Genomic DNA, 25,143 nt, shown 5'->3' with positions numbered 1-25,143 from the left:
TGGCTAGAGCAGTTTTGGCTCCTGGGTGGCAGCGCCCTTCGCAGTTCTTTCCCAGGCCACAAGCCTGCCGCATCTTCTGCCAGTCTTCTCTCACCTCTATAGACAGAGAAACCCACCTGCCACCTGCTTGGGCCCCCGCCAACATCACCCCAAGATCCTTACATCCCTCTGTAGGAGTGCAAATATCCAGAGTGTGGGGTCAGGTGGGATTACTATGAGGAATTATAAAATATGCATCAAGCCATTGTGTCCGCTGTCAGTGGCGTAGCATGGGTTGTCAGCACCCGGGGCAAGGCAAGTAATTTGCGCCCCCCCCGCTGCCCTGTCCCTCCCCCAGATAGTCCCTTGCTCTTTCTCCGCACCTCAGGCCTGGCACCCTCCCCTCCACAGTGGGCGGCGGCCCGGCGGCTCGGATCGGATTCGCACAGCCAGCACTGCAGTGAGAGAGAGTGAGTGAGCCAGGTAGGAGCAGAGAGCTGCGAGTGCGAGCGCGGCCCCCCCACATGTTGCGCCCGGTGCGGCCGGCCCCCCCTGCACCCCCCACGCTACGCCACTGTCCGCTGTGAAAGCATGGTGTTGATTGGGTTTAATTCATTGACATTAATTTCTGATCAAATCCCACAACCCTCTGCATCTCTGGCCATTTCCTCTACTGTCCTTTTCTCTTGCTTGACAAGTCATGTACACAGCCCAGGTGCCAGCTGCTTCACTAGGCATGCATCTTGGGCTGTGAAAGATAGTGGGCAGCTTCCTTGAAATAGCCTTTCCGATATGTTAATCTCAGGATGCTGATCTTAAAGGTAAAGGTAAAGGGACCCCGTGACCGACTCTGGGGTTGCGGTGCTCATCTTGCTTTATTGGCCGAGGGAGCCGGCGTACAGCTTCCGGGTCATGTGGCCAGCAGGACTAAGCCGCTTCTGGCGAACCAGAAGGTGATAAAGATGCTTATCTCCTTGACATCCTTCCAACCTCTCCTGTTTACTCCTGTGTCTTTGTAGTTAGAAGAATTACTTTTGATCTGACTTGATCTGATCACGTGGAGTTTGTTGAAATGCTCAGAAGAAATCTGACTGGTTCTTACGAACTCTCTGTAAGAAGTTCCTTTGTGAATAAAAGGACCCGGGCCAGGGGATGGAGAGACAGATTATTATACGCACCCTTCCCAGAGTCTTGCTGGTTCAAGCCTCTTTGTGTATTCTTATTAATCAGCGTTCAATCCTTCCTTTACTTTTAGAACGCCTCACCCACTCTGCACGCAGGTGGCCCTACCTTAAGCACCAGTTCCTCCAGGCTGTTTGCTCTCTGCAGCGGCGCCGGTTCTGCCGGGGGCGCCTCCTCTCCCTTCGCCCCTTTCCCCTTCTTCGTCCTCTTCCTCCCTTCCTCGGCCTTCTCCTTCCCTTCTTCGTCGCTGGAGGCTCCCAGCTCAAAGGTGTCCAGGGCCCCCAGTAGGTGGGTCAAGTTCAGCAACCCTGGGGAGGCCTTGAGCTCTGAAGTGGGGGGTGAGACACACAAGCAAGATAGGTTTCTGCACTCAGGAATCCCCTTCGAGGGTGGGAGGGCGGGGGGGGAGAGCAGTTTTGGGGCTCAGGGATCTAAGGAAGAGTTTGCAACTGGCTCAGTGGAAAATATGCTGGGGAAATGTGTGTTTCATGCGAGGGCAAACCTCTCTACAAGGCTTGCTATGGTCTTTCAGCTCATAGAATCATAGAATCCTAGAGTTGGAAGAGACCACAAGGGCCATCGAGTCCAACCCCCTGCCAAGCAGGAAACACCATCAGAGCACTCCTGACATATGGTTGTCAAGCCTCTGCTTAAAGACCTCCAAAGAAGGAGACTCCACCACACTCCTTGGCAGCAAATTCCACTGTCAAACAGCTCTTACTGTCAGGAAGTTCTTCCTAATGTTTAGGTGGAATCTTCTTTCTTGTAGTTTGGATCCATTGCTCCGTGTCCACTTCTCTGGAGCAGCAGAAAACAACCTTTCTCCCTCCTCTATGTGACATCCTTTTATATATTTGAACATGGCTATCATATCACCCCTTAACCTCCTCTTCTCCAGGCTAAACATGCCCTGCTCCCTTAGCCGTTCCTCAGAAGGCATCGTTTCCAGGCCTTTGACCATTTTGGTTGCCCTCCTCTGGACACGTTCCACTTTGTCAGTGTCCTTCTTGAACTGTGGTCCCAGAACTGGACACAGTACTCCAAGTGAGGTCATGTTAGGCCAGAGACAGTGACTGGGCCAAGCTCCAAGGCAGATGGGGGATTTGAACCCAGATTTCCAAGGTCCTAGCACAATGCTCTTATTGCTTATGTTTCTTTGTATTCACCCTTTATCCAAAGATCTCAGGGTGGTTCACAGCATAAAGATACAGTATAAAAAGCGCATAATAAAAACAAAACAATAACCCCCTTCCCCAAACATGTATAAAAGGATATACAGGATGTTTATCCAGAGACCTGGTTGAAAAGGAACGTTTTCGCCTGGTGCCTAAAGGTGTATAATGAAGGAACCAGGCGAGTCTCCCTGGGGAGAGCATTCCACAAACAGGGAGCCACCACAGAAAAAGCCCTTTTTCATGTTGCCAACCTCCAGACCTCATGCGGAGGAGGCACACGAAGAAGGGCCTCAGATGATGTTCTCAGGGTCTGGGTAGGTTCATATGGAGAGAGGTGGTCTCGCCCCAGGGTAGCCTTACAGAAGCTGCCAGACGACAGTTATCATCATCTCTGACCATTGGGCCATACCAGAAGGGGCTGATGGGAATTGAGAGTCCGACAACACCCAGAGAGCGCTATGCTAGCTGTCCTTGTCCTAACCACTACACCACACTTTCTCCCAGCCCCCAAGCCAGCCTCCCCACCAGTCCTAATCATCTCTCTACCAGAAATGAGGTTACCTTGTCTGGTGAACTCCACCCCCTTCTTCCAGCCTGGTGGGACCGTCAGCAAATCTGAGGGAAGAAAGAAAAAGCAGGAAGGGACATGAGCTTGAAGGCTGAAGGAAAGAGAAGGGGCCGGGCCTTCAAAGCAGGAGGCACCTTGAGGTATGAGGAGGCCCCAGTCAGAGGATCCTCTGAAGGACTTAACCTCCTCATGCCAGTGGGATACCTGGCTGAAGAGGCAGCTGTCAAGGACAGCTGGGTCCAGCCGCCCTTTTAAATTTCCCACAATGTCCCAAAGTGATGGTACCGTAGGGCAGCTTCCATGCACCTGCTCAGAGGCCCAGGCCACGTATCAACAGTGAGCCCTGAGAGAAGAGAGAGGCCCCAGAATCTGCAGGGATTGTCCTTATTTTTATTGATCTTATGTCAACTGTGCTGCTGGCCTTTCCATCTGAAGAGTGGGCTTAAAAAAAATGACTTCAACACATCATAATTCACACTCGGTGCTTGTTATTTCACCACACTAGCCTTATTAAAGGTAAAGGGACCCCTGGCCTTTAGGTCCAGTCGTGACCAACTCTGGGGTTGCGGCGCTCATCTCACTTTATTGGCCGAGGGAGCCGGCATACAGCTTCCAGGTCATGTGGCCAGCATGACTAAGCCACTTCTGGTGAACCAGAGCAGCACACGGAAACGCCGTTTACCTTCCCACTGGAGCGGTACCTATTTATCTACTTGCACTTTGACGTGCTTTCGAACTGCTAGGTTGGCAGGAGCAGGGGCCGAGCAATGTGAGCTCACCCCCGTCACCAACCTTATGATCGGCAAGTCCTAGGCTCTGTGGTTTAACCCACAGCGCCATCCATGTCCCTTCTAGCCTTACTAGGGTGATGTTTTTTGCTATAAAAGGCCACCCGGTTGTGATTTCAAGAAGAGGCAACCCCATAGTCCACCATGTTCTCTCCCTATCTTCCCACCCTACATAAATAGGGCAACGTCTTCAAGCCTCACCAAGGCTGCTGCAGAGGACACATGGCATTAACAACAGTAACCCAGAACTAGCTGGGATCTTAAAAGAAGGTGCACCATCTATTGCCTAGAACAGATCCAAGTACCGTTCTCAAAATCAATGTCCTCTTCCTGGTCTTCTTGAGTCTTGATCTGTTCAAGGCTGGGTTCGTCCATCCCACCTAGAGAGAGGCTGAGTTAAAACTATGCACTGCGGACAATTAAGAGCAAAGCTGCATGCATGGCAATAAGTCTGCAGTCAGAAGACTCAGAATTCTGCAACTGAACTGCACAGTAGGGCCGGGCGATATATTGATATATCTCCAAAAACTGGTTTGAAGTCCATATTGTGATCGTGGTTACATAATTTTTCACCCAGCAATATACTGCAAATCATGACTGCATGTGTGTGTGCTATGCAAAAATCACAATGCGGGGAAAACCGTGAAGCCAGCCATTGCTTCTCTCGATTTCTGCAGACCCTGTCAAGTCTGCTGGCACAGCTCTCTCCTGACTCCTACACAGAATAGCAAATCACTGTTAGAACTCCTGCTCCGTGATTGCAGTCATGGGATTGTCATCTATCACATGGCAGTGTATGTTTTGACTCCACAGAGTGGGAAGTGATGGAGACAGGATGTTTGTGTTACCGTGTTCCGTGAAGTGGGACTACTGTCCTTTGTTCTTTCTCTTAGCTGTCTGATGCTAGAGAGAGAGGGAGCCATGTTGCAGCACTCTGTGTGTTTGTATGTACATAAAGTAGATTAGCCAAAATGCTGAGTTGCTGAGGTCTGTCACACGCATGATGTGCAAACTCTGCTACGCAAGCTGCGAAGACTCTGAGGATCCCTAAGTGTGCCGGTGTCTGTTGGCATTGGTTGCTGTGATGTTTGGGCAGAAGAAAGCTTTTGAAGCTCCTGAACGATCGACCAGGAGGGAGAGAACATGCCAGTCGGGCATGTGTCTCTGCCAGGGTCCTGCTCAAGTGTACGCTGAACTCCTGACAACCACAAGAGCAGGCACTGGCAAAATCATGATGGGGGGGGGACCCTCCTCCCATCATGTCTGACCCACCGGCCTTGCTGGCTGGGGCTGATGGGAGCTGGGGTCCCAACATGATTCCAAGCCCTGGCGTAAGACTGTAGCGCCAATTCCCCAGAGCAGGCAGCGCGAACAGGAGACCCATACCTGGCCAGAAGGGGTAATTGGTAGCGCTGCCTCGGAGAGCCTCGACTGGGGGGCCGGGTGCTCGTTGGAAGGACAGAGAATTTTTGGCCGATAAGCCCATGTTGTCCACAAGTGCCTGAAACGGAAGGGGGAGCAGTGTCAAGACCAAAAGGTGCGTGGCCAGTTCCCCGCTCTCCCAACAGTTCTTAAATTCCTATAGACTGTATTCTCAATTCAAGACAGCAAGTGGTGTCCTCCCCACTTATGCAGGGGGTTATGTTCCAGGGCCCCATGCGCATAAGTGAAAATGGCATTAGGTGGGAAGCGCCCTCTAAAAAGCCCCTAAAATGCCAGCTTTCGCCTACTTTTGTCACCTGTTAGGCGGGGAGGCTGAACCGCCAAAACAAATCCCTGCTACACCTCTGGTCTTGTTGGGGTTTCCTCCATCATCAGTGATGTCACAAGGACTCTCCAGCTCTCTCTCGTCATTTCCTGGTTTGAAGCTATCTATTTATTTCCAGGCGCCGCAGATAAACCCGATCATGTGGGGTGGTAAAGGTAAAATGTAAAGGACCCCTGAACGGTTAAGTCCAGTAAAAGGCAACTATGGGGTTGCGGCGCTCATCTCGCTTTTCAGGCCGGGGGAGCCAGCATCTGTCCACAGACAGCTTTTCGGGTCATGTGGCCAGCATGACTAAACCGCTTCTGGCACAACAGAACACCGTGATGGAAACCAGAGCGCACGAAAACGCCGTTTACTTTCCCGCCGCAGCGGTACCAATTTATCTACTTGCACTGGCGTGCTTTCGAACTGCTAGGTTGGCAGGAGTGGGAAAGAGCAACGGGCGCTCACCCTGTCGCAGGGATTCGAACCACCGATCTTCCGATCGGCAAGCCCAAGAGGCTCAGTGGTTTAGACCACGGTGCCTGTATCTAGCTGCAAGAGGAGCAAAATGCTCAAGCGGTCATTTAAGCTTGCAATCCTTCCTTGGAGCAACCGGGGGGAGGGGGGGCAGAACGGGACATGTTCCAGAGCCTGGCTGCTACCATGGAGGCGTCCAGAGATTTAGCACAAGGGTGGGGGGAACATGTGGCTTGGCACAGGTCCCCAATTTGGCCCGCGAGACTGCTTTCCCCAAACTACACCTGCCCCTGGCCTTCCACCAGGTATTGCTAGCCCTGGTTGGCTGAAGAATATTGACCTGCCTGCCTGCCCCAACAAGGTGAGAAACCCCTTTCTGCTCAAGGAACACACTCACTTCAGGACAACAATGCAGTGGGTGGGGCCAGGTAAAAAAGAGGGCGGAGCAATGAGTGTGCATTTGATCTTCCTACAGCAGGCTAGTTTTCACACACGGCTCACATGCCCTTCTCTAGCCTTCTCACGGGCAAGAGTTTAAGAACCAATTCCAGCCAGGCGAAAACACTCAGGGGGGTGCAAAGCAGGGGGGGTTAGGGGGTGTGGGGAAAGTTCTGCAGGCCAGGCAGAGAGTGCCGGAAGGCCACCTTGAGTCCCTTGGCCTATGACTCTCCACCCTTGCCTGACAAGTTGCCACGAAAAAATGATATTCTGGGGGGAACACAGTTCCTCACCTCTCTGAAGCCCAGCAGCTCTCCTGTGGTGGGGTTGCGCTCAGCCTGAAGCGTGGAATGAACAGGGGTGACGTCCACCTCAAAGAGCGACTGGATGTCTTTCTCGCGGGGCCAGAACCTTCCTCGAAAAAGTAGGCAGGATTTTGGGATTTTTTTTGGGAGGGGGGGAAACAAAACACCAAAAACATTCCCAGATCCCACACCACCAAAACTGTCGCCCCCAACCAGCGAACACACGAGTAACTGTGTCCTCTTTTGCTCCTTTCTGGAAGGAGAGACCTCAGTTTTACACAAGGGAGAGATAATAATAATGATAATAATGATAATAATGATAATAATGATAATAATGATAATAATGATAATAATAAATTTTATTTATATCCCGCCCTCCCCAGCCGAAGCCGGGCTCAGGGCGGCTAACAACAATCAAATAATCAAACAATCAAATAATCCAACATTCTAAAAACATTTCATTATAAAAATTAATTAAAATCAAATTAATGGCAACCGTTAAGCAAAATTCTGTGCAGGTTGCCAGAGGAGGGAGTCAGGCTGGGCCCTGGCCAAAGGCCTGGTGGAACAACTCTGTCTTGCAAGCTCTGCGGAAAGATGTCAGGTCCCGCAGGGCCCTAGTCTCTTGTGACAGAGCGTTCCACCAGATTGGAGCCGCAGCTGAGAAAGCCCTGGCTCTAGTTGAGGCCAGCCTAACCTCTCTGAGGCCTGGGACCTTCAGGATGTTTTTATTTGCAGACCGTAGGTTCTTCTGTGGGGCATACCAGGAGAGGCGGTCCCATAGATGGCTCCGCGGCCGCGGAGAACCTCACCTGTGAGACCTTTCGAAGTGGTGGATGGGAAGCCAGTCTGGGCTGCTGAGGAAGCGCTGCTCCAGTTCAGAGGCCAGATCCTCAGCGTGAGGGGGCAACCCGTGAGGCAGCTGCAAGGTGGGATGGGAAAAAAAGGTGCAAATGTCATTCCTAGATACCAGCGTCTATGAAGCCAAGGTACCCTGCAGTCCCCAAATGGGTCACATCCTGATGTAAAACAGGTCGTATCCTTGCAGCCACCACGATTACGCTCTCAAAGACTGGTCTGACGTTTTAAGTCACAAAATGTCATTGAAAAGATGGGCGAGGGGGAGAGAAAAGAGACAGACATATATGGGAGGGGGAATTAAACTTTTTTTTTTAATTGCTTGACGTTTCACTTGATAGGTTGCCGTAATTGACCAGCCTCCACTGAGCAAACGAAGAAATGAAGAGCGGAAACAATGCAACAAACCGAAATGGTAGAATTCAAGTTACAGTGGTACCTCGGGTTACATATGCTTTAGGTTACATACGCTTCAGATTACACACTCCGCTAACCCAGAAATAGTGCTTCAGGTTAAGAACTTTGCTTCAGGTTGAGAACAGAAATCGTGCTCCAGCGGCGTGGCGGCAGAGGGTGGCCACATTAGCTAAAGTGGTGCTTCAGGTTAAGAACAGTTTCAGGTTCAGAACGGACCTCCGGAACGAATTAAGTACTTAACCCGAGGTACCACTGTACAAGAAGGGAGATTCTGACTCAGCGTAAGGAAGAACTTTCTGACAGCAAGAGGTTTCTGACAGTGGAGCAGTCTCCCTCGGGAGATTGTGGATTCTCCTCCTTTGGAGGTTTTTAAGCAGAGGTTGCATGGCCCCATGTCGTGTAGGATCTAGTTGAGATTCCTGCATTGCAGGGGGTTGGACTAGATGACCCTTGGGGTCCCGTCCAACTCTATAATTCTACAATTCTATGAATTCAACTTCTTGCATTTGGATCCCACTTTTATTCTGTCATAGCATGAGGTTCCCAGGAGGCCACTCATTCAGTTACTGATCAGACCTGGACCTACTTTGGTTTCCTCACCTGCAGGAGCCAGTGGCTGCTTTTAAAAAAATTTTTTAATGGTTTTCCAGAATTTCAAGACGTGCAGCTGGTGGCTGCTTATTGTTGTTGTTGTTGTTTAGTCGTTCAGTCATGTCCATCTCATCATGACCCCATGGACCAGAGCATGCTAGGCACTCCTGTCTTCCACTGCTTCCCGCAGTTTGGTCAAACTCATGTTTGTAGCTTCGAGAACACTGTCCAACCATCTCGTCCTCTGTCGTCCCCTTCTCCTTGTGCCCTCCATCTTTCCCAACATCAGGGTCTTTTCCAGGGAGTCTTCTCTTCTCATGAGGTGTCCAAAGTATTGGAGCCTCAGCTTCACGATCTTTCCTTCCAGTGAGCACTCAGGGCTGATTTCCTTAAGAATGGATAGCTTTGATCTTCTTGCAGTCCATGGGACTCTCAAGAGTCTCCTCCAGCACCATAATTCAAAAGTATCAATTCTTCGGCGATCAGCCGTCTTTATGGTCCAGCTCTCATTTCCATACATTACTACTGGGAAAACCATAGCTTTAACTATATGGACCTTTGTTGGCAAGGTGATTTATTACCATTAAGAAAATTCCTCTCTCGTTCCAGGGTTGGAAAGGGGCTTACCGTGGTTAGCGGGAATCTGTCTCCATGAGGTCCTTCCTCTTGGGTGATGAGCTCAAAACGGCCAGCACATCCAACCTCCAGAATGGAGAGGGGTAACTCCAGAGGCCCCCTGGGGGGCAGGACTAGCAGGGAACAAGGAGATAAGGACATTTTGAAATTCATCATCCCATTTTCAGTCGCTACTCCCACTGACCCCAGTGTAAATTTCAAAGAATCATAAGGCTGAAAGGGACCTCAGAGGTCATTGGCAACTTACAGCATGCTGGTTTGAGGGATCATTTCTTTATATTATTATGAAATATCAATAAATATATTTTCTCACACACCCCAAAAAAGAATGCAACTACAGGACCCTGAACTATGGCTATCCATCCTTTGCTTAAATTACCTCCAGGAAAGGCAAAGTTTACTGATGCAAAGGTCAGATTCCTTTGGTTTTATTTGACGAAAAATACCGGTATGTGTGCCACTTTTCCAAACAAGCTGAGAAGCATCTCGCAGCAATAAAAGCCCATTAGGACATACAATATTTCAATAAAACCATATACTAGTATCTTATTACTATCATCTGTTTTATTGTCTGGCGTACTGTTTTGCAACCTATTATAAACATCCCTGGTGATCTTTTGTTGTTGTTGGCGGCATCTATCTCTCTTGAGAGACAATGGAGTCATAGCTGTCAACATTTCCCTTTTCTTGCAAGGAATCCTGTTCGGAATAAGGGAATTTCCCTTTAAAAAAGGGAAACATTGACAGCTATGAATGGAGTGCACCTCTCAGGGTGAAAGGCATCATGAAAAGGGGCAGAACGGGGCAGAACTGAGCAAAGTGGGCTTATGCTTGTTCTGCCAATACACGCAGGGGTCCAGAACAGAACCCTGGCACAAAATGAGGATTGTCTGTACTAGATAACTAGATTTTCATAACTTTGCTTTTATCTGTCTTTTATTGATCGTTATTACTTTATTCACGTTACTTAAAAGATTATTTGTTTTCTCTCTCCAAAAAAAATTAATAAATTAATAATGGCCTTATGTAAGCATGAGCAAATATAACTAATTTTTACTTTCCCTCAACTTTTCCCCATTTTCAGTTGGCTATGTAGCTTTCAAGACCTTCTGTGCTGTGTCTTTTTTATGTTGTAAGCCTGCATGGAAAGAACCGTCTTTGTTTTAAATCTGTGTACAGCACAAAGCAAATTTCATTACTTATTTTTCTGCTCTGCTTTCCTTTAAACCACATCAGTGAGCCTGGGGGGGGGGGAGGGGGGGAGGAGGGAGCCTTGTCGTCTGGGCAGCCCAGGACCTCCATTCACACTGCCCAGGCTGGCGCCCCAGGGAGGTCACTTTGGTGCTGCAACTGAAGCAAAAAACAACGCTGGAGGCAGCAGTTATGAGTTCCCGGGCGCTGTGATTCTCCAGAGGTTTGAATACACGCCATTGTCTCTTGAGACAGATGGATGCCAACAATTCATTTCATAAAAATTACACACCACTTGACTGTTAAAAAACAACAACCCTCTTCAGGTTTACAAATGATAAAACATGAGGGGAAATTCACAACCCTCCTTTAAAACATACGAAAGCTGAAATACTTTTTTTTAAAAAAGAGGCTAAAATTGCTCCAGCTTTTTAAGCATCTGGGCAAGGCTTGATCTAAACAGGACTTTCAGCAGCCTCCGAAAAGATCCCGTCGAAGGCGCCTGCTTGATCTCCAGTGGCAGGGAGTTCCAAAGGGGAAGGGCTGCCAAAGTTCTCTCACCTATCCTCTCCATCTCCATCGCCACTTCCACAGCTCGCCCAGGGGCGTGGCCAAACCCTAACCCGGAAGTGCTCCTTCAAGCCCAACCTGGTGAGGGCGGAAGCTTCGGCCACACAGCAAAAAGCGACTCCAAAGCCAGGGAGGATTGTCGCTACTCAGCCGGGCGGAAGCCGCTGAAAAGCGGAAGCAGCGGCGACGCCGACATGGGATTGGTCGAATTCCAGTCAGAGGCGGAGCGCCCGGTTGGAAGAAAGCGGAAGCAGCCGTTGGAAGTGCAGCCGGGGTCCGCTTGGTTCCATTTCCTACGCAGGCGCTGCCCGCTCACTGTTGCCCAATGGCGGCGCGGCATGCAAATTGCAAACGTCTCGTCGCTTGCGTCGCACGCATGCTCAAACTGTTCGCGTTTCGAACGTTTCCGCCTGCCTTGCAATTCAGCCAATGAGCGGCCGATATGTAAATCGCTCCCTAAACGCGGGCGAGTGCTCTCCTTTCATCGTGGGCGCCAATCAGCCAATGGGCTTCGCGTTGCCGGGTGGCTTATGCAGATATACGTAGAGACTTCCTCCCGCTGCGTGGCTTGTCCCAGAGGCGTGTCTAGAGCGTGCCGGGAGAGAAGGCTCGCGCGACAGGGAGAGGACGCGGGAGCAGCTGGTGAGTGGGAGGCCGGAGGAGGGATATGATTGGTGCAAAGCGCGTTGCGTTCCAAGGTCTCCCCAGTAAATAAGCAGGCAGGAAAACGAGTGTAAGGGAAGAATGGGTCGAATAGGCCACAAATTTTATTGGTTACAGATGCTTGGGCATTATAGGGTATACCATTTTCAACTCCAGCCCTTCTGCTGGGAGTGCCTGCTAGGGTCAACCGAACCTGGGGGTGGGTGGGTGAGAGTGCTATGGCTGACGACAAACAATAATAATAATAATAATTTTTATTTATACCCCGCCCTCCCCAGCCAAGGCCAGGCCCAGGGCGGCTAACAAGCAATAATAAAAACAAGATTAATGAATACAACTTAAAGACAAGATTAAAATACAACATTAAAATATTAAAAGGCAGCCTCATCACAGGAGGAGAAAGGAAAAAGAAAGAGGGGGAGGGAATCAAATTGGCTCCAAGCCAAAGGGGTAACCCCCCCCCAGGGGTTCCTATTTCAACTCTTCCTGGGTCCCTTTATTGGAATACCCTTTTGCATGCAGGGGCAGGCAGAGGCTGCAACCTGCCCTCGTTACACGGCTAAGGCTTACCCAATGTCTACTGCCACTGGGAACCAAAGGCAGGGGCACCTGGGTCAAAGACTTAGTTTGGCAGAAAAAAAAGCTGTGCATATGCGCGCACGCACACACACACACAGGCTGGGAGCATCAATGGCGCCCCTCTGGAAGCTTCACCCTGGGGCAAGCAAACCCTGGCGGCTAGACACCTCCCGTAGCTATGACTCTGCCAAAGGTGGGATATTCGTGCAAAGCCAAGCTGCAAATGTGCTTGTACAGTGGTACCTCAGGTTAAGAATTTAATTCGTTCTGGAGGTCCTTTCTTAACCTGAAACTGTTCTTAACCTGAGGTACCACTTTAGCTAATGGGGCCTCCCGCTGCCACGCGATTTCTGTTCTCATTCTAAACCAAAGTTCTTAACCCGAGGTACTATTTCTGGGTTAGCAGAGTCTGTAACCTGAAGCATCTGTAACTTGAAGGTACCACTGTAGTTGGCATGACCCAACTTCTGCACTTAAATTTGTATTCTAGTGGAATATGGCAGCTGGAATAAGGTGTGGGATTCCCTCCCCGCCAGAGGTGAAACTTCGTTATGCAGTTTTTGATGACTGCTGAAGACACACATGCTTTTGACACTTGAAATGTATCTTTTTTTGGACCTGCCCTATTCTCTAGGCTGCTATCAGTTTTAAATATTTTTTAAAATATTGCAAACCTGCTGGATCAGCTGACAGCCCATCTAGCCGCCCTGAGCCCGGCTTCGGCTGGGGAGGGCGGGATATAAATAAAATTTATTATTATTATTATTATTATTATTATTATTAGTCCAACATCCTGTTTTCACATGGGCTCATCAGAATTCTGGGCTAGATGGGCTATCTATCAGCCTGATCTAGCAGAACCTTTTTAGGTGGCGTTATTTGTTCTTGCTTATATGGAGACCCTATCTGTCATCCTCATTGCTCCACAACCATTAAAGGTGTTGGAGGAAGAAGCCATGTTGCACTATGGACCCAGGTTGGTTGACCAACCCACAAGTGGCCCCTGATGGCCTATTTTGTTGTCTTCCCTTTCCAGACGGTGACTTTGCTTATCAGCCATGATTGTCTTACCCCCGGGACTGACAGATGAAGAGGAGGCTCTGCAGAAGAAGTTTGCCAAACTCAAGAAAAAGGTCAGACTCCTTTTCGTCAGTGCTGAGGGGTAGATTCCACCCTAGGCAGGCCAGACCGAATCAAGTTGTTATTGGCTGTTAAAGGCCGTTGGTCCACCCAGTCCCAGCCAGCGTGGCCAACAGTCAGACACAAAAATAGAAAGAAGCTTGCTGGATAGAATAGAATAGAATTGTAATAGAATTGTAGAGTTGGAAGGGACCCCAAGGGTCTGTCAGGAGGTCAGCCTACACTCGAGTAGGACCCTGGCAGAGACACATGCCCAACTGGCATGTTCCCTCCCTCCTGGTCTTTCGTTTGGGAGCTTCAAAAGCTTTCTTCTGCCCGAACATCACAGCGACTGATGTCAACCGACTCCGGCACACGTAGGGATCCGCAGAGTTTGCACAATTGCGTAACAGACTTCAGCAACTCAGCATTTTGGCTAATGATTTACATATAAACACACACGGAGCGCTGCAACATGGCTCCCTCTCTCTCTAGCATCAGACAGAAAAGAGAAAAAGAACAAAGGATAATAGTCCCACTTCACGGAACACAGTAACACAAACATCCTGTCTCCATCACTTCCCACTCTGTGGAGTCAAAACACATACCGTCATGTGAAAGACAACAATCCCGTGACTGCAGTCATGGAGCAGGAATTTTAACAGGGTCATCTATGTAGGAATCTAAACAAACACATGCCTGACAGATGGCCATCCAACCTCTGCTTAAAAACCTCAGAGGAAGGAGAGCCCACAACTTCCCAAGGGAGATTGTTTCACTTGCTGCCATAAATTTCTTCCTGATCTGTAGTCAGAATCTCCTTTCTTGTAGCTGGAAGCCACTGGTTCAAGTCCCACCCTCCAGAGCAGGAGAAAACAAGCTTGTTCCTTCTTGCGTGTCACGGGGCCTATCTAGTCTAGCATCCTGTTTTCACAGTGGACAACCAGATACCTCTGGGATGATGGGGATTTGCAGCCCATCAACCTCTCGAGAACCACAGGGTCACCTGTTGGTAGATGACGACAGAAGAAGACTGGGTCGAAGGGAAAGGAAGGGAGGGAAATAGGTTTGGAGATGCCACGTTCAATATGGTTGTCATTGTTGTTCCTCCCCAGAAAAAGGCCCTCATGGCCTTGAAGAAGCAGCAGAGTTCAACCAGCCAAGCCAGCCAGGGAGGAATTAAACGCTGTAAGTTGGACTTCCACCAAGGGAGGTGGGTGGAGTGGAGTGGAGTGGGGTGCACCTGGGTCCACCAGCACTTGGGACACTCACTGGCATTTCTTCCGCCCGCTTTGCAGCCATCTCTGACCAGCCGGTCGTGGACACGGCCACAGCCACGGAGCAAGCCAAGATGCTCGTGAAAACGGGGGCCATCAGTGCTATCAAAGCAGAAAACAAGAACTCGGGGTTCAAGCGCTCTCGCACGCTGGAAGGGAAGCTGAAAGTAAGGGGAGCGAAGTGGGTGGAGACTAGGGCTGGGGGGTGTCTGGTTGTCAACGGTGTGATATATCACCAGCTAAACATCGCAATATGCCAGCCTATAACGATGTCTGAAATAAGACAGAGGCATTGGCTGGCTTCACGGTTTTTCCTGCATCAGACGTGCGTGCGCGCACACACACATCATGGTTTGTGTTATATTCCCTTTTAATTTTTTTTTTTTAATTTTTATTAAGTACAAATTAGAAAGCATACATATTTACAACAAAAGAAAATACAAAAGGAAAAAAATGCATATAACCAAGGAAAAAAATTAGAGAATACTTTGTCTCTTTTCAAATTTACAGTTATTTATACCTCTATAAAATGCTATTCACAATAAAGGAATGAAACGAAAGATAAGATATCAGAAAAAAGGGGGGGGAGAGAACAAAGAAAAAATAAAGAAGTAAAAGAAAAAGATTATAGGTGAAATTTTTTTAAAGTAGATAAGTATTCATTATACATAGCCGTTGCCCATCTATATTTATATTCAATTGTATAATTTTATCTTGTCCTTATCTACCTTTAACAAACTGTTGTTTTTTTAAAAAAGAAGGTCAAAAATTATGAACCGATATCACAATACGGACTTCAGACCAGTTTTGGACGATATATCGATATATTCCCCCAGCCCTAACAGAGACTGTGGGAAAGGGGAGCAGGGTTGTCTTCAGCAGGGCTTAACATCTTGCTTGTCTTTAGGATCCTGAGAAAGGACCAGTCACGACTTTCCAACCTTTTCAGCGCAGCATCTCTGCAGACGACGATTCTCAAGAGGTACCTGGCATTTGAGTTCCCGGCTAAGGGAGGGAAATGGGGTGGGTTGGCATACAGCTAGGCAATCCTGCTTGCTCCTCCGCCTTCGCTGGTTCATGGGGGTGCCCGAGGGCAGCATAAATTGTTTCTGCATCCTTTATGGAGCTCCCCTGTTCAGCTGGTGCACATGGAGGCCTTTTACTGACGCAGACCCGTTGGCCCACCTAGCTCAGTATTGTCCACACTGGTTGGCAGCAGCTCACCAGGGTTTCAGGCAAGGAGTCTGGAGGATCGGACGTGGGGCCGTCTGCATGCAAAATATGCTCTCCCATGGAGCTGTAGCCCTTCCCCCAACATGCAAGGATGGGTCTGTGGGAACTGCTGGTGCTGTGGGCCCCGGCATACCTTCAGACAGGCCAGCAAGGTTCTGTGATGGATGCTGGCCGCTGTTCATAGTGGGAGGGAGCCATGTGGTCCAAGTAAGCTCAGAGCTGCAACTGGAAGACTCACAAGTATGCAGCAGAGCTCAAATCAAGCTCCCTACCTCCAGGTTTTACTTTCCACACCGTCAGAGGCAGTATGATTGCCAATTGCTGGAAATATCAGGAGAGGATCCTGATTGCAGGTTTCCCTTAGGCCAGTGTTCCCGCAGAACAGTAACTACCACAGAGATGTCAACATTTTCAAAAGGAGGAGGTCCATGGCTTGGCTTTTGAAAAACAAGGGCTGCAGGATACTTAGGGACAGTGGCGTAGCGTGGGGGGTGCAGGGGGGGCTGGCCGCACTGGGCGCAACATCTGGGGGTTAGGGTTAGGGGGCGCAAATCCACGGGTTAGGGGGCACAAATTACTTGCCTTGCCCCGGGTGCTGACAACCCACGCTACACCACTGCTTAGGGAATTGGCAACAGCTGCCTTAGACAATTGGTTGGCCAACTGGGAGCATAGCTGTCAACCTTCCCTTTTATGCGGGAAATTCCCTTATTCCAGCGCCGCTTCCCGCTGCTATCCCGGATTGTTAGATATCCCGTAGACTGTCCCCGGGACAGGTGAGGCTGCCGATCCCTTACTTTCGAGGCTGCTGATCCCTTATTTTCAAATCTGAAAGTTGACAGCTCTGACTGGGAGAGCAGATTGTTGGGCTAGAATGGGGTATTTGGTCTGAACCAGCAGAGCTGTTCTCACGTTCCCAGGATGTAGCCAAAGGGATCGACGCTGAAGAAAGCAAGGACACCGTTTTGAGCTCCACTCCATGAGCTCCACTCCAACCTCTGTTAAGCCTCAGTTCAGCCAGTCATCCATGCTTGTAGCTGCCACGTGACATTTGTGGAACCGATGAAACGAGGGGGAACTAGATCCCAAAAGGGCTTTGGGATGGCAAAAGAGAGAGCAGGGGTGTTTGTTTTTAGCTACCAGAAGTGTCTTGTTTCAGCCCAGGGCTACTAGCTGCTAATTTTAATACAATGACTGATGTATTTTTTTAAAAAAAATGTTTTGTTTCAGTCCCGGCGTCCCCAGAGGAAGTCTCTCTATGAAAGGTTGGTTCTGTTCATAATAAAATCTGGATGATTTGACCTTTAAATATTTGTTTTGGCCTGTAGGATCAGGCCACATCCCAGAGAACTCCAGCAAATAGTGTTTGGATTGTGGCAGTTTAATAATTATGAGGCTCCCCTACTCCTGCTCTGATCTGTTGATCCCTTCTCAAGGGATAAATGGCCTTATCAGCTTAGGCCTTTGAAAATCTATTTGTTTCAAATGACACATAATAAGGATTATTTCACTGATTACGCTGCTGGCTTCTCAGTTTTTAGGTTGCTTGTTGTGCGGGTTCGAAGTGAATTTTCGAATTATTTATTAATGGCAGGTAATTTTTGGCACTGGCGGTGGTTTCGAAACGTGTTTTTAAAAATGATTACAGTGGTACCTCTGGTTGCGAATGGGATCCGTTCCGGAGCCCTGTTCGCATCCTGAAAGGAATGCAACCCGTGTCTGCACACACGCAGGTCGGGATTCACCACTTCTGCGCATGCGCATAATGTCATTTTGAGCGTCTGCGCATGCGCGAGCAGCGAAACCCAGAAGTAACCCTTTCCGGTACTTCCGGGTTGCCGCGGGACGCAACCTGAAAAGACGTAACAAGAGGTATGACTGTATCTCTATTTTGAAATGTTTGGTATTTGGTGACTGGGAGCGGCTGCTGAGACCATATAACACCGGTCTTGAAAGACCTTCACTGGCTCCCAATACATTTCCGAGCACAATTCAAAGTGTTGGTGCTGACCTTTAAAGCCCTAAACGGCCTCGGCCCAGTATACCTGAAGGAGCGTCTCCACCTCCATCGTTCTGCCCGGACACTGAGGTCCAGTGCCGAGGGCCTTCTGGCGGTTCCCTCCCTGCGAGAAGCCAATTTACAGGGAACCAGGCAGAGGGCCTTCTCGGTAGTGGCACCCGCCCTGTGGAACGCCCTCCCACCAGATGTCAGAGAGAAAAATAACTGACAAACTTTCAGAAGACATTTGAAGGCAGCCCTGTTTAGGGAAGCTTTTAATGTTTAATAGGTTATTGTATTTTAGTAACCTGCGGTTTGTAAACCGCAGGTTTACAAATCGCATTGTACTATTGAAATTGTGATTTGACAGCGCACGTTCTTTAGATGCTGCCTTCAAAGTGAAAGAAAAATGGGTATAAATGACGCCTCTCCCGTTCCATACTCTTTCTCAGCTTTGTGAGCTCCAGCGATCGCCTGCGGGATCCAGAGAAGGATCCAGAAGTGGGCAGGGATCCAGACAAAGAGTCGGACCGGGGGGAGAACCTCCGCAATTTTGAGTGGGACTATGACCGTGATCGCAGCCGGGACCGGAGCAGAGAGCGCGACAGAGACCGGGATCGTGACCGGGACAGGGACAGGGATCGTGACCGAGACCGAGACAGGGACCGAGACAGAGAGGGCAGCTTCCGTCGTAAGGACTCCTTGGGGGCAGGGTGGATAAAAATCAATGATTTTTAAATAAATAAATAAAATCAGATTTTTCACATTTTAAATGTTTTTTTTTTAAAAATAAATCCGATTTAAAAAATACAATAGTACCTCGGGTTACATACGCGTCAGGTTAAATATGCTTCAGATTACAGACTCCGCTAACCCAGAAATAGTACCTCAGGTTAAGAACTTTACCTCAGGATGAGAACAGAAATCGTGCTCCGGTGGCGTGGCGGCGGCAGGAGGCCTCATTAGCAAAAGTGGTGCTTCAGGTTAAGAACAGTTTCAGGTTAAGAACAGACCTCTGGAATGAATTAAGTACTTAACCTGAGGTACCACTGTAAAATGCTTTTGGAGGGAAAATCTTTCTAAAGATAGTTTTCTATTTAAGTTACATTATAGCCCAAAGACTATTCATCAGGAAGTAAGGATTTGTTTTAAGATTTCATGTCTAAGTTAAAAAAAAAAAAGTTTAACCACATCAGTTAACGAACATGGATACATATGCTATAATGATATTGTTTTAGTTAAATAAATTGCTATTAAGGAAATGATTATTATCAGCCTTTATGGTCCAGCTCTCACTTCCATACATCACTACTGGGAAAACCATAGCTTTAACTATACGGACCTTTGTTGGCAAGGTGATGTCTCTGCTTTTTAAGATGCTGTCTAGGTTTGTCATTGCTTTTCTCCCAAGGAGCAGGCGTCTTTTAATTTTGTGACTGCTGTCATCATCTGCAGTGATCATGGAGCCCAAGAAAGTAAAACCTCTCACTGCCTCCATTTCTTCCCCTTCTGTTTGCCAGGAGGTGATGGGACCAGTGGCCATGATCTTCGTTTTCTTGATGTTGAGCTTCAGACCATATTTTGCGCTCTCCTCTTAACAACCACCCCAATGACCCTTAAGAAACTACAGCTCCCAGAATTCTTTGGGGGAAGCCATTGCTGTTCAAAGTGCTCTCATAGTGCTTTAAACGTAGGGTGTGGATGTGGCCCTGGATATTACAATCTCACAGAGTTGCTGGCATTAGGTTTTGAATACAGTGGTACCTCTGGTTACGAACTTAAATTGTTCTGGAGGTCCGTTCTTAACCTGAAACTGTTCTTAACCTGAGGTACCAGTTTAGCTAATGGGGCCTCCCGCTGCCGCCGTGCCATTTCTGTTCTCATCCTGAGGTAAATTTCTTAACCCGAGGTACTATTTCTGGGTAAGCGGAGTCTGTAACCTGAAGTTTATGTAACCTGTATCACATGAGCCGGTTGTGAACTAGGGTACATAGAGTCCCCTGGAAGGGTAGGCAAGGTTTCAAAGGTTTTTTTTGGCATCCGGCTAGGTTTAAGAGGGCCTTGGGGCGACAGGAATGTTTTCTGAGCTGTCAATCTTCCTTTCCTAACCCAGGTTCAGATTCTTTCCCGGACCGACGTGCTCCGCGCAAAGGGAACACGGTGTACGTCTACGGGGCGGACATGAAGCAGAGCATGCTGCGCACCGCTTTCTCGGCCTTCGGGAACATCATTGATCTCTCCATGGACAATCCCCGCAAGTGCGTGGTGGGAAGGAAGGCAGGGTTGGCCCAAGAGGCAAAGCTTGGGCCAGATCCACGGGTGGAAACATGCAAACGACACCTCACTCCCATATGGACATCCACCAGGAAAGCCACCAAGGGGGACTGGAAGAACCCAGTTAGACGGGGAGGGTACTACTACTAATAATAATAATATATTGAGGGCAGAGCAGTGCTTTGCATGCAGAAGGTTGCAGGTTCAATCCCTGGAATTACCAGGTAGGCTGGTGCCTGACATCTACACCATCTGGGGTTGCATTCCTAGGGAACATTGGATCTGGACTGTTTTCTTGCACTGATGCCACATCCTGTATCAGTATCAATTTCAGGAGCCAAAATGTCTTTCCTGTGTGCAGGAGCAGCGATCAACACTCTACTTACCGTATTTTTCGCTCCATAAGACGCACCCGACCATAAGACGCACCTAGTTTTAAAGGAGGAGAACAAGAAAAAAAATTCTCTCCCTCTCTGCACAGCGCCTCTCCAGCAAAGCGGGAGGAGAAATGGAAGGGGCTCCGTTTCGTCTCCCACTTTGCTGAAGGGGCGCTGCGCAGCTTTCTGTCTCTGCGCAGCGCCTCTCCAGCGAAGCAAAGTCAGAACAGCAAGAGGGACCGCTGCGCAGTGAAAACAGCAATCCCTCTTGCTGTTCTGGCTTCTGGGATAGTGTGCCAACCCTCTTCAGGGCGGGAGGAGCGCTCCGGCTGCGCAGCCTGCATTCGCTCCATAAGACACACACATATTTCCCCTTACTTCTTAGAAGGGGAAAAGTGCATCTTATAGAGTGAAAAATACGGTAATTGTTGTTGCTTGTCTTCACTTGCCCCACCTCACTGCCCTGCTCATGGTTGTGAAGAATATTCTTACATTATAAATGGTCAATAATAATAATAGTAATAAATTTATTATTTATACCCCGCCCATCTGGCCAGGTTTCCCCAGCCACTCAGGGCAGCTCCCAGCAGAATATTAAAACACCATAAAACATTAAGAGCTTCCCTATACAGGGCTGCCTTCAGATGACTTCTAAAAGTCAGTAGTTTATTTCCTTGACATCTGATGGGAGGGCGTTCCCCAGGGTGAGTGCCACTACCGAGAAGATCCTCTGCCTGGTTCCCTGTAACCTCACTTCTCGCAGTGAAGGAACTGCCAGAAGGCCCTCGGAGCTGGACCTCAGTGGCTGAATGATGGGGGTGCAGACACTCCTACAGGTAGACATGGACGAGGCCATTTAGGGCTTTAAAGGTCAGCACCAACACTTTGAATTGTGCTCGGAAATGTACTGGGAGCCAGTGTAGATCTTTCAGGACCGGAGTTATGTGGTCTTGGCGGCCACTCCCAGTCAGCAGTCTAGCTGCCGCATTCTGGATTAGTTGCAGTTTCTGGGTTGCCTTCAAAGGTAGCCTCATGTAGACCGCACTGCAGTAGTCCAAGTGGGAGATAACTAGAGCAATCATCACTCTGGTGAGATAGTGCGCAGGCAGGCAGGGTCTCAGCCTGCGTACCAGATGGAGCTGGTAAACAGCTGCCCTGGACACAGAATTGACCTGCGCCTCCATGGACAGCTGAGAGTCCAGAATGACTCCCAGGCTGCGCACCTGGTCCTTCAAGGGCACAATTACCCCATTCAGGACCAGGGAGTCCCCCACACCAGCCCGCCTCCTGTCCTGCCAAAACTACTACTGTCACCATTAAGAAAAATAGGTAGGAATAGGCCAATATAGATGTGGACTGTCCCTGGATAAAGCGAATCTTCTTCTTTAAGTTCTCAAAGCTCAGCCTAGATCAAGATTATCATCTGAACTAACCATAGGTGTAACTGAGAATCACAGTCACGTCTGTCATTTGAAAAATAAAGACGTTAGAGCCGTCCTGCCAAAAAATGGCAGCTAGGCATTCCGTTTCAGTGACTGCAACCTTGGTTAAAGGAGCCATTTGCCGCCTAGCTTACATATTTGAGTTTCTAACACTGCTGGTAAGGTAAGGCAGCCAAGAAGACAATGCCTTTTTCCAGTGAGTAGCCATTAACGCTTTTCTGTCTCCCCCCTCAGCTGTGCTTTTGTCACCTATGAGAAGATGGAGTCTGCGGACCAAGCCATTGCTGAGGTAACTGCCATTGCTTTCCCCCTCCGAGTTGCCTGAAATGTCCAGTGCCAAGGGCCTTCTGCCAGTTCCCTCACTGCGAGAAGTCAAGTTAAAGGGAACCGGTGCCCGCCCTGTGGAACGCCCCCCACTAGATGTCAAAGAGAACAACTACCAGACTTTTAGAAGACATCTGAAGGCAGCCCTGTTTAGGGAAGCTTTTAATGTTTGATGCATTACGGTACTTTAATATTTAATATTTTGTTGGAAGCCGCCCAGAGTGGCTGGGGAAGCCCAGCCAGATGGGCGGGGTATAAATAAATATTATTATTATAAATGAGCCTAGGAAAAAGCAGGAATGGGGTGATACCCAACATTAGTCATTAGAATTAAGTCCATGGGTTTTCGTGAGTCTGCCCTGGATGCAGAGGAGTGACGGGAGACAGCGTAGGCTCAGAGCCTGGGGATTGGTGGTGAGTCAATGGCAACAGGGTTTTGTGAGCAGGAAGAGGCTGTGACAGAGAGCGGGCAAGATTTGGAGGGAGGGGAGGAGGGGCAGGAGGCAAAGATGAGGCAGACTTGTTGGTTCTATATGGTTATACGGTGGTTCCGCTCCTTCCTCCTGGGCCGTGTCCAGAAAGTGGTGGTGGGGGATGAGTGTTCAGACCCCTGGGCTCTCACTTGCGGGGTGCCTCAGGTTTCTGTCCTCTCCCCCATGCTTTTTAATATCTATATGAAGCCGCTGGGAGAGATCATTGGGGGTTTGGGCTGGGTGTTCATGACACCCAGTATGCAGATGACACCCAGCTCTACCTCTCCTTTAAATCAGAACCAGTGAAGGTGGTGAAGGTCCTGTGTGAGTGCCTGGAGGCGGTTGGGGGATGGATGGCGGCTAACAGATTGAGGCTGAATCCTGACAAGACAGAAGTACTGCTTTTGGGGGAGGGCGGGTGTGGAGGACTCCCTGGTCCTGAATGGGGTAACTGTGCCCCTGAAGGACCAGGTGCGCAGCCTGGGAGTCATTCTGGACTCTCAGCTGTCCATGGAGGCGCAGGTCAATTCTGTGTCCAGGGCAGCTGTCTACCAGCTCCATCTGGTATGCAGGCTGAGACCCTACCTGCCTGCAGACTGTCTCGCCAGAGTGGTGCATGCTCTGGTTATCTCTCGCTTGGACTGCTGCAGCGCGTTCTATGTGGGGCTACCTTTGAAGGTGACCCGGAAACTGCAATTAATCCAGAATGCGGCTGCTAGACTGGTGACTGGGAGTGGCCGCCGGGACCACATAACACCGGTTCTGAGAGATCTGCATTGGCTCCCAGTACATTTCCGAGCACAATTCAAAGTGTTGGTGCTGACCTTTAAAGCCCTAAACGGCCTCGGCCCTGTATACCTGAAGGAGCGTCTCCACCCCCCATCATTCAGATCCAGCGCCGAGGGCCTTCTGGCGGTTCCCTCATTGCGAAAAGTGAGGTTACAGGGAACCAGGCAGAGGGCCTTCTCGGTAGTGGCGCCCACCCTGTGGAAACCCTCCCTTCAGATGTGAAGGAAATAAGTAGCTATCCTATCTTTAAAAGACATCTGAAGGCAGCCCTGTTCAGGGAGGTTTTTAATATTTAACACTGTACTGTTTTTAACACTTGATTGGCAGCCACCCAGAGTGGCTGGGGAAACTCAGCCAGATGGGTGGGGTATAAATAATAAATTATTATTATTATTCTATTGATCTTTACGGTGCTTCAGGGCTCTCTGGGCCGAGGAGCAATTTCCGTAGAAATGGATTAAGGCACCCCACCCTCTTGCCTCCTTAACAGCTCAACGGAAAGGTGGTGGAGGATGTGCAGCTGAAAGTCAGCATTGCTCGCAAGCAGCCCATGCTGGACGCAGCCACTGGCAAATCGGTGTGGGGGTCTTTGGGTAAGTGCCGGAGGAGAGGGGTCTGGAATGGGGAGGCAGGAACCAAGTTCCAAGCCGATGGGAAGTGGTTTGAGTATTGGTGGTGGGGATATGGAACTCAGGGATCTCCCAAGCTCCTGTGTTTTGCTGAGAGGAATCGGAGAGGTAAGAGGGGTCAGACTCCCAGAAAAAGTGTGTGCTAGTAAGAGCAACCAGCAACTTTCAGTCTGCCAATAATATATCCCACTCGCTTAAAAGGGTTTTGGGGCCTGGCAGTCCACCACCAGTTGCCCAAGAATCTGCTTCTTTTATCATCTTCAGAAGTTCAGCTGGGTAGCGTGAGAGAAACCTTTGCATTGCTGTGATCCTGGATGCCTCCCCCCCTTTTTCCCCCCAGCTGTGAAGAATAGCATCAAGGGCTCTCACCGGGACAAGCGATCCCAGGTCGTTTACAACGAAGACATCTTCTGAGGCCTGTGGGACAATCCCCATTTCGAGCGGTGGGGTGTTTCTTAAATGTTTGCTTTTTGTTGTTGTTGTCAAGATGTGCAAATAAACATTGGCTTCGAAAAAGCACCGTATTGCTTCTCTCCAAGTCTGTACCTCAAATTGCACCTGAGCCCGTGGGGGAAAGACTTGTTCTATAATGCACCTTGCTATAGGATCAGGAAGGCAAGGTGTAGTAAGAGAACAATTGTGGTGGCCACATCTTAGATGATGCTCAAAGATTATTAGGCAGATTTATGTAGGATAGACCGTATTGGTGGTTTGGTATGAGGGCAGAGCTCCTGTGAAGAAGAGTTTGGATTTGATATCCCGCCTTTCACTCCCTTTGAGGAGTCTCAAAGCGGCTAACATTCTCCTTTCCCTTCCTCCCCCACAACAAACACTCTGTGAGGTGAGTGGGGCTGAGAGACTACAGAGAAGTGTGACTGGCCCAAGGTCACCCAGCAGCTGCATGTGGAGGAGCGGAGACGCGAACCCAGTTCACCAGATTACGAGACTACCGCTCTTAACCACTACACCACACTGGCTCTCTGTGACACATTGGTGCCTCTTTTTTTTTTGAAAAACAACATGTTTTGATGTCTTCAATT

General features: G+C 49.2%; 2 protein-coding genes across 2 annotated transcripts in view; one reads left to right on the top strand and one right to left on the bottom strand.

The window, feature by feature from the left end:
• SKIC2 (SKI2 subunit of superkiller complex) overlaps positions 1–11,339 on the bottom strand; it is a 43,759-nt gene extending 32,420 nt beyond the window's left edge. The window contains exons 1-8 of the mRNA XM_083424681.1: positions 10,917–11,339; positions 9,156–9,277; positions 7,475–7,584; positions 6,651–6,768; positions 5,079–5,193; positions 3,998–4,072; positions 2,898–2,951; positions 1,270–1,487 (exon numbers count right to left, since the gene is read on the bottom strand). Coding sequence (XP_083280807.1) covers positions 1,270–1,487; positions 2,898–2,951; positions 3,998–4,072; positions 5,079–5,193; positions 6,651–6,768; positions 7,475–7,584; positions 9,156–9,277; positions 10,917–10,935 — 831 coding nt within the window. The 5' untranslated portion in view covers positions 10,936–11,339. The remainder of the gene's footprint in view (positions 1–1,269; positions 1,488–2,897; positions 2,952–3,997; positions 4,073–5,078; positions 5,194–6,650; positions 6,769–7,474; positions 7,585–9,155; positions 9,278–10,916) is intronic.
• An 89-nt stretch (positions 11,340–11,428) lies between these two features.
• On the top strand, positions 11,429–24,622 carry NELFE (negative elongation factor complex member E). The gene is made up of 11 exons (XM_083426483.1): positions 11,429–11,567; positions 13,204–13,300; positions 14,402–14,474; positions 14,585–14,730; positions 15,471–15,545; positions 17,027–17,061; positions 18,248–18,486; positions 19,909–20,053; positions 22,123–22,177; positions 23,965–24,067; positions 24,444–24,622. The coding sequence occupies exons 2-11, from the start codon at positions 13,226–13,228 to the stop codon at positions 24,515–24,517; spliced, it is 1,020 nt and encodes a 339-aa protein (XP_083282609.1). The 5' UTR covers positions 11,429–11,567; positions 13,204–13,225; the 3' UTR covers positions 24,518–24,622.
• Positions 24,623–25,143: the final 521 nt, after the last annotated feature.

This window comes from Podarcis tiliguerta (assembly GCF_965153285.1).
Source record: "Podarcis tiliguerta genome assembly, chromosome: 2".
Taxonomy (NCBI): Eukaryota; Metazoa; Chordata; class Lepidosauria; order Squamata; family Lacertidae; genus Podarcis; species Podarcis tiliguerta.
Note: the sequence above shows the minus strand (reverse complement) of the source record. Positions and strands in the feature narration are given on the sequence as shown.

Bases quoted from the DNA above. Each gene is read 5' to 3' on its own strand.
- NELFE (XM_083426483.1), top strand. From the start codon at position 13,226: ATGATTGTCTTACCCCCGGGACTGACAGATGAAGAGGAGGCTCTGCAG. The intron at 14,475-14,584 runs GTAAGTTGGACT...CCCGCTTTGCAG, and splicing joins CCAGGGAGGAATTAAACGCT to CCATCTCTGACCAGCCGGTC. The intron at 20,054-22,122 runs GTGCGTGGTGGG...CTCCCCCCTCAG, and splicing joins TCCATGGACAATCCCCGCAA to CTGTGCTTTTGTCACCTATG.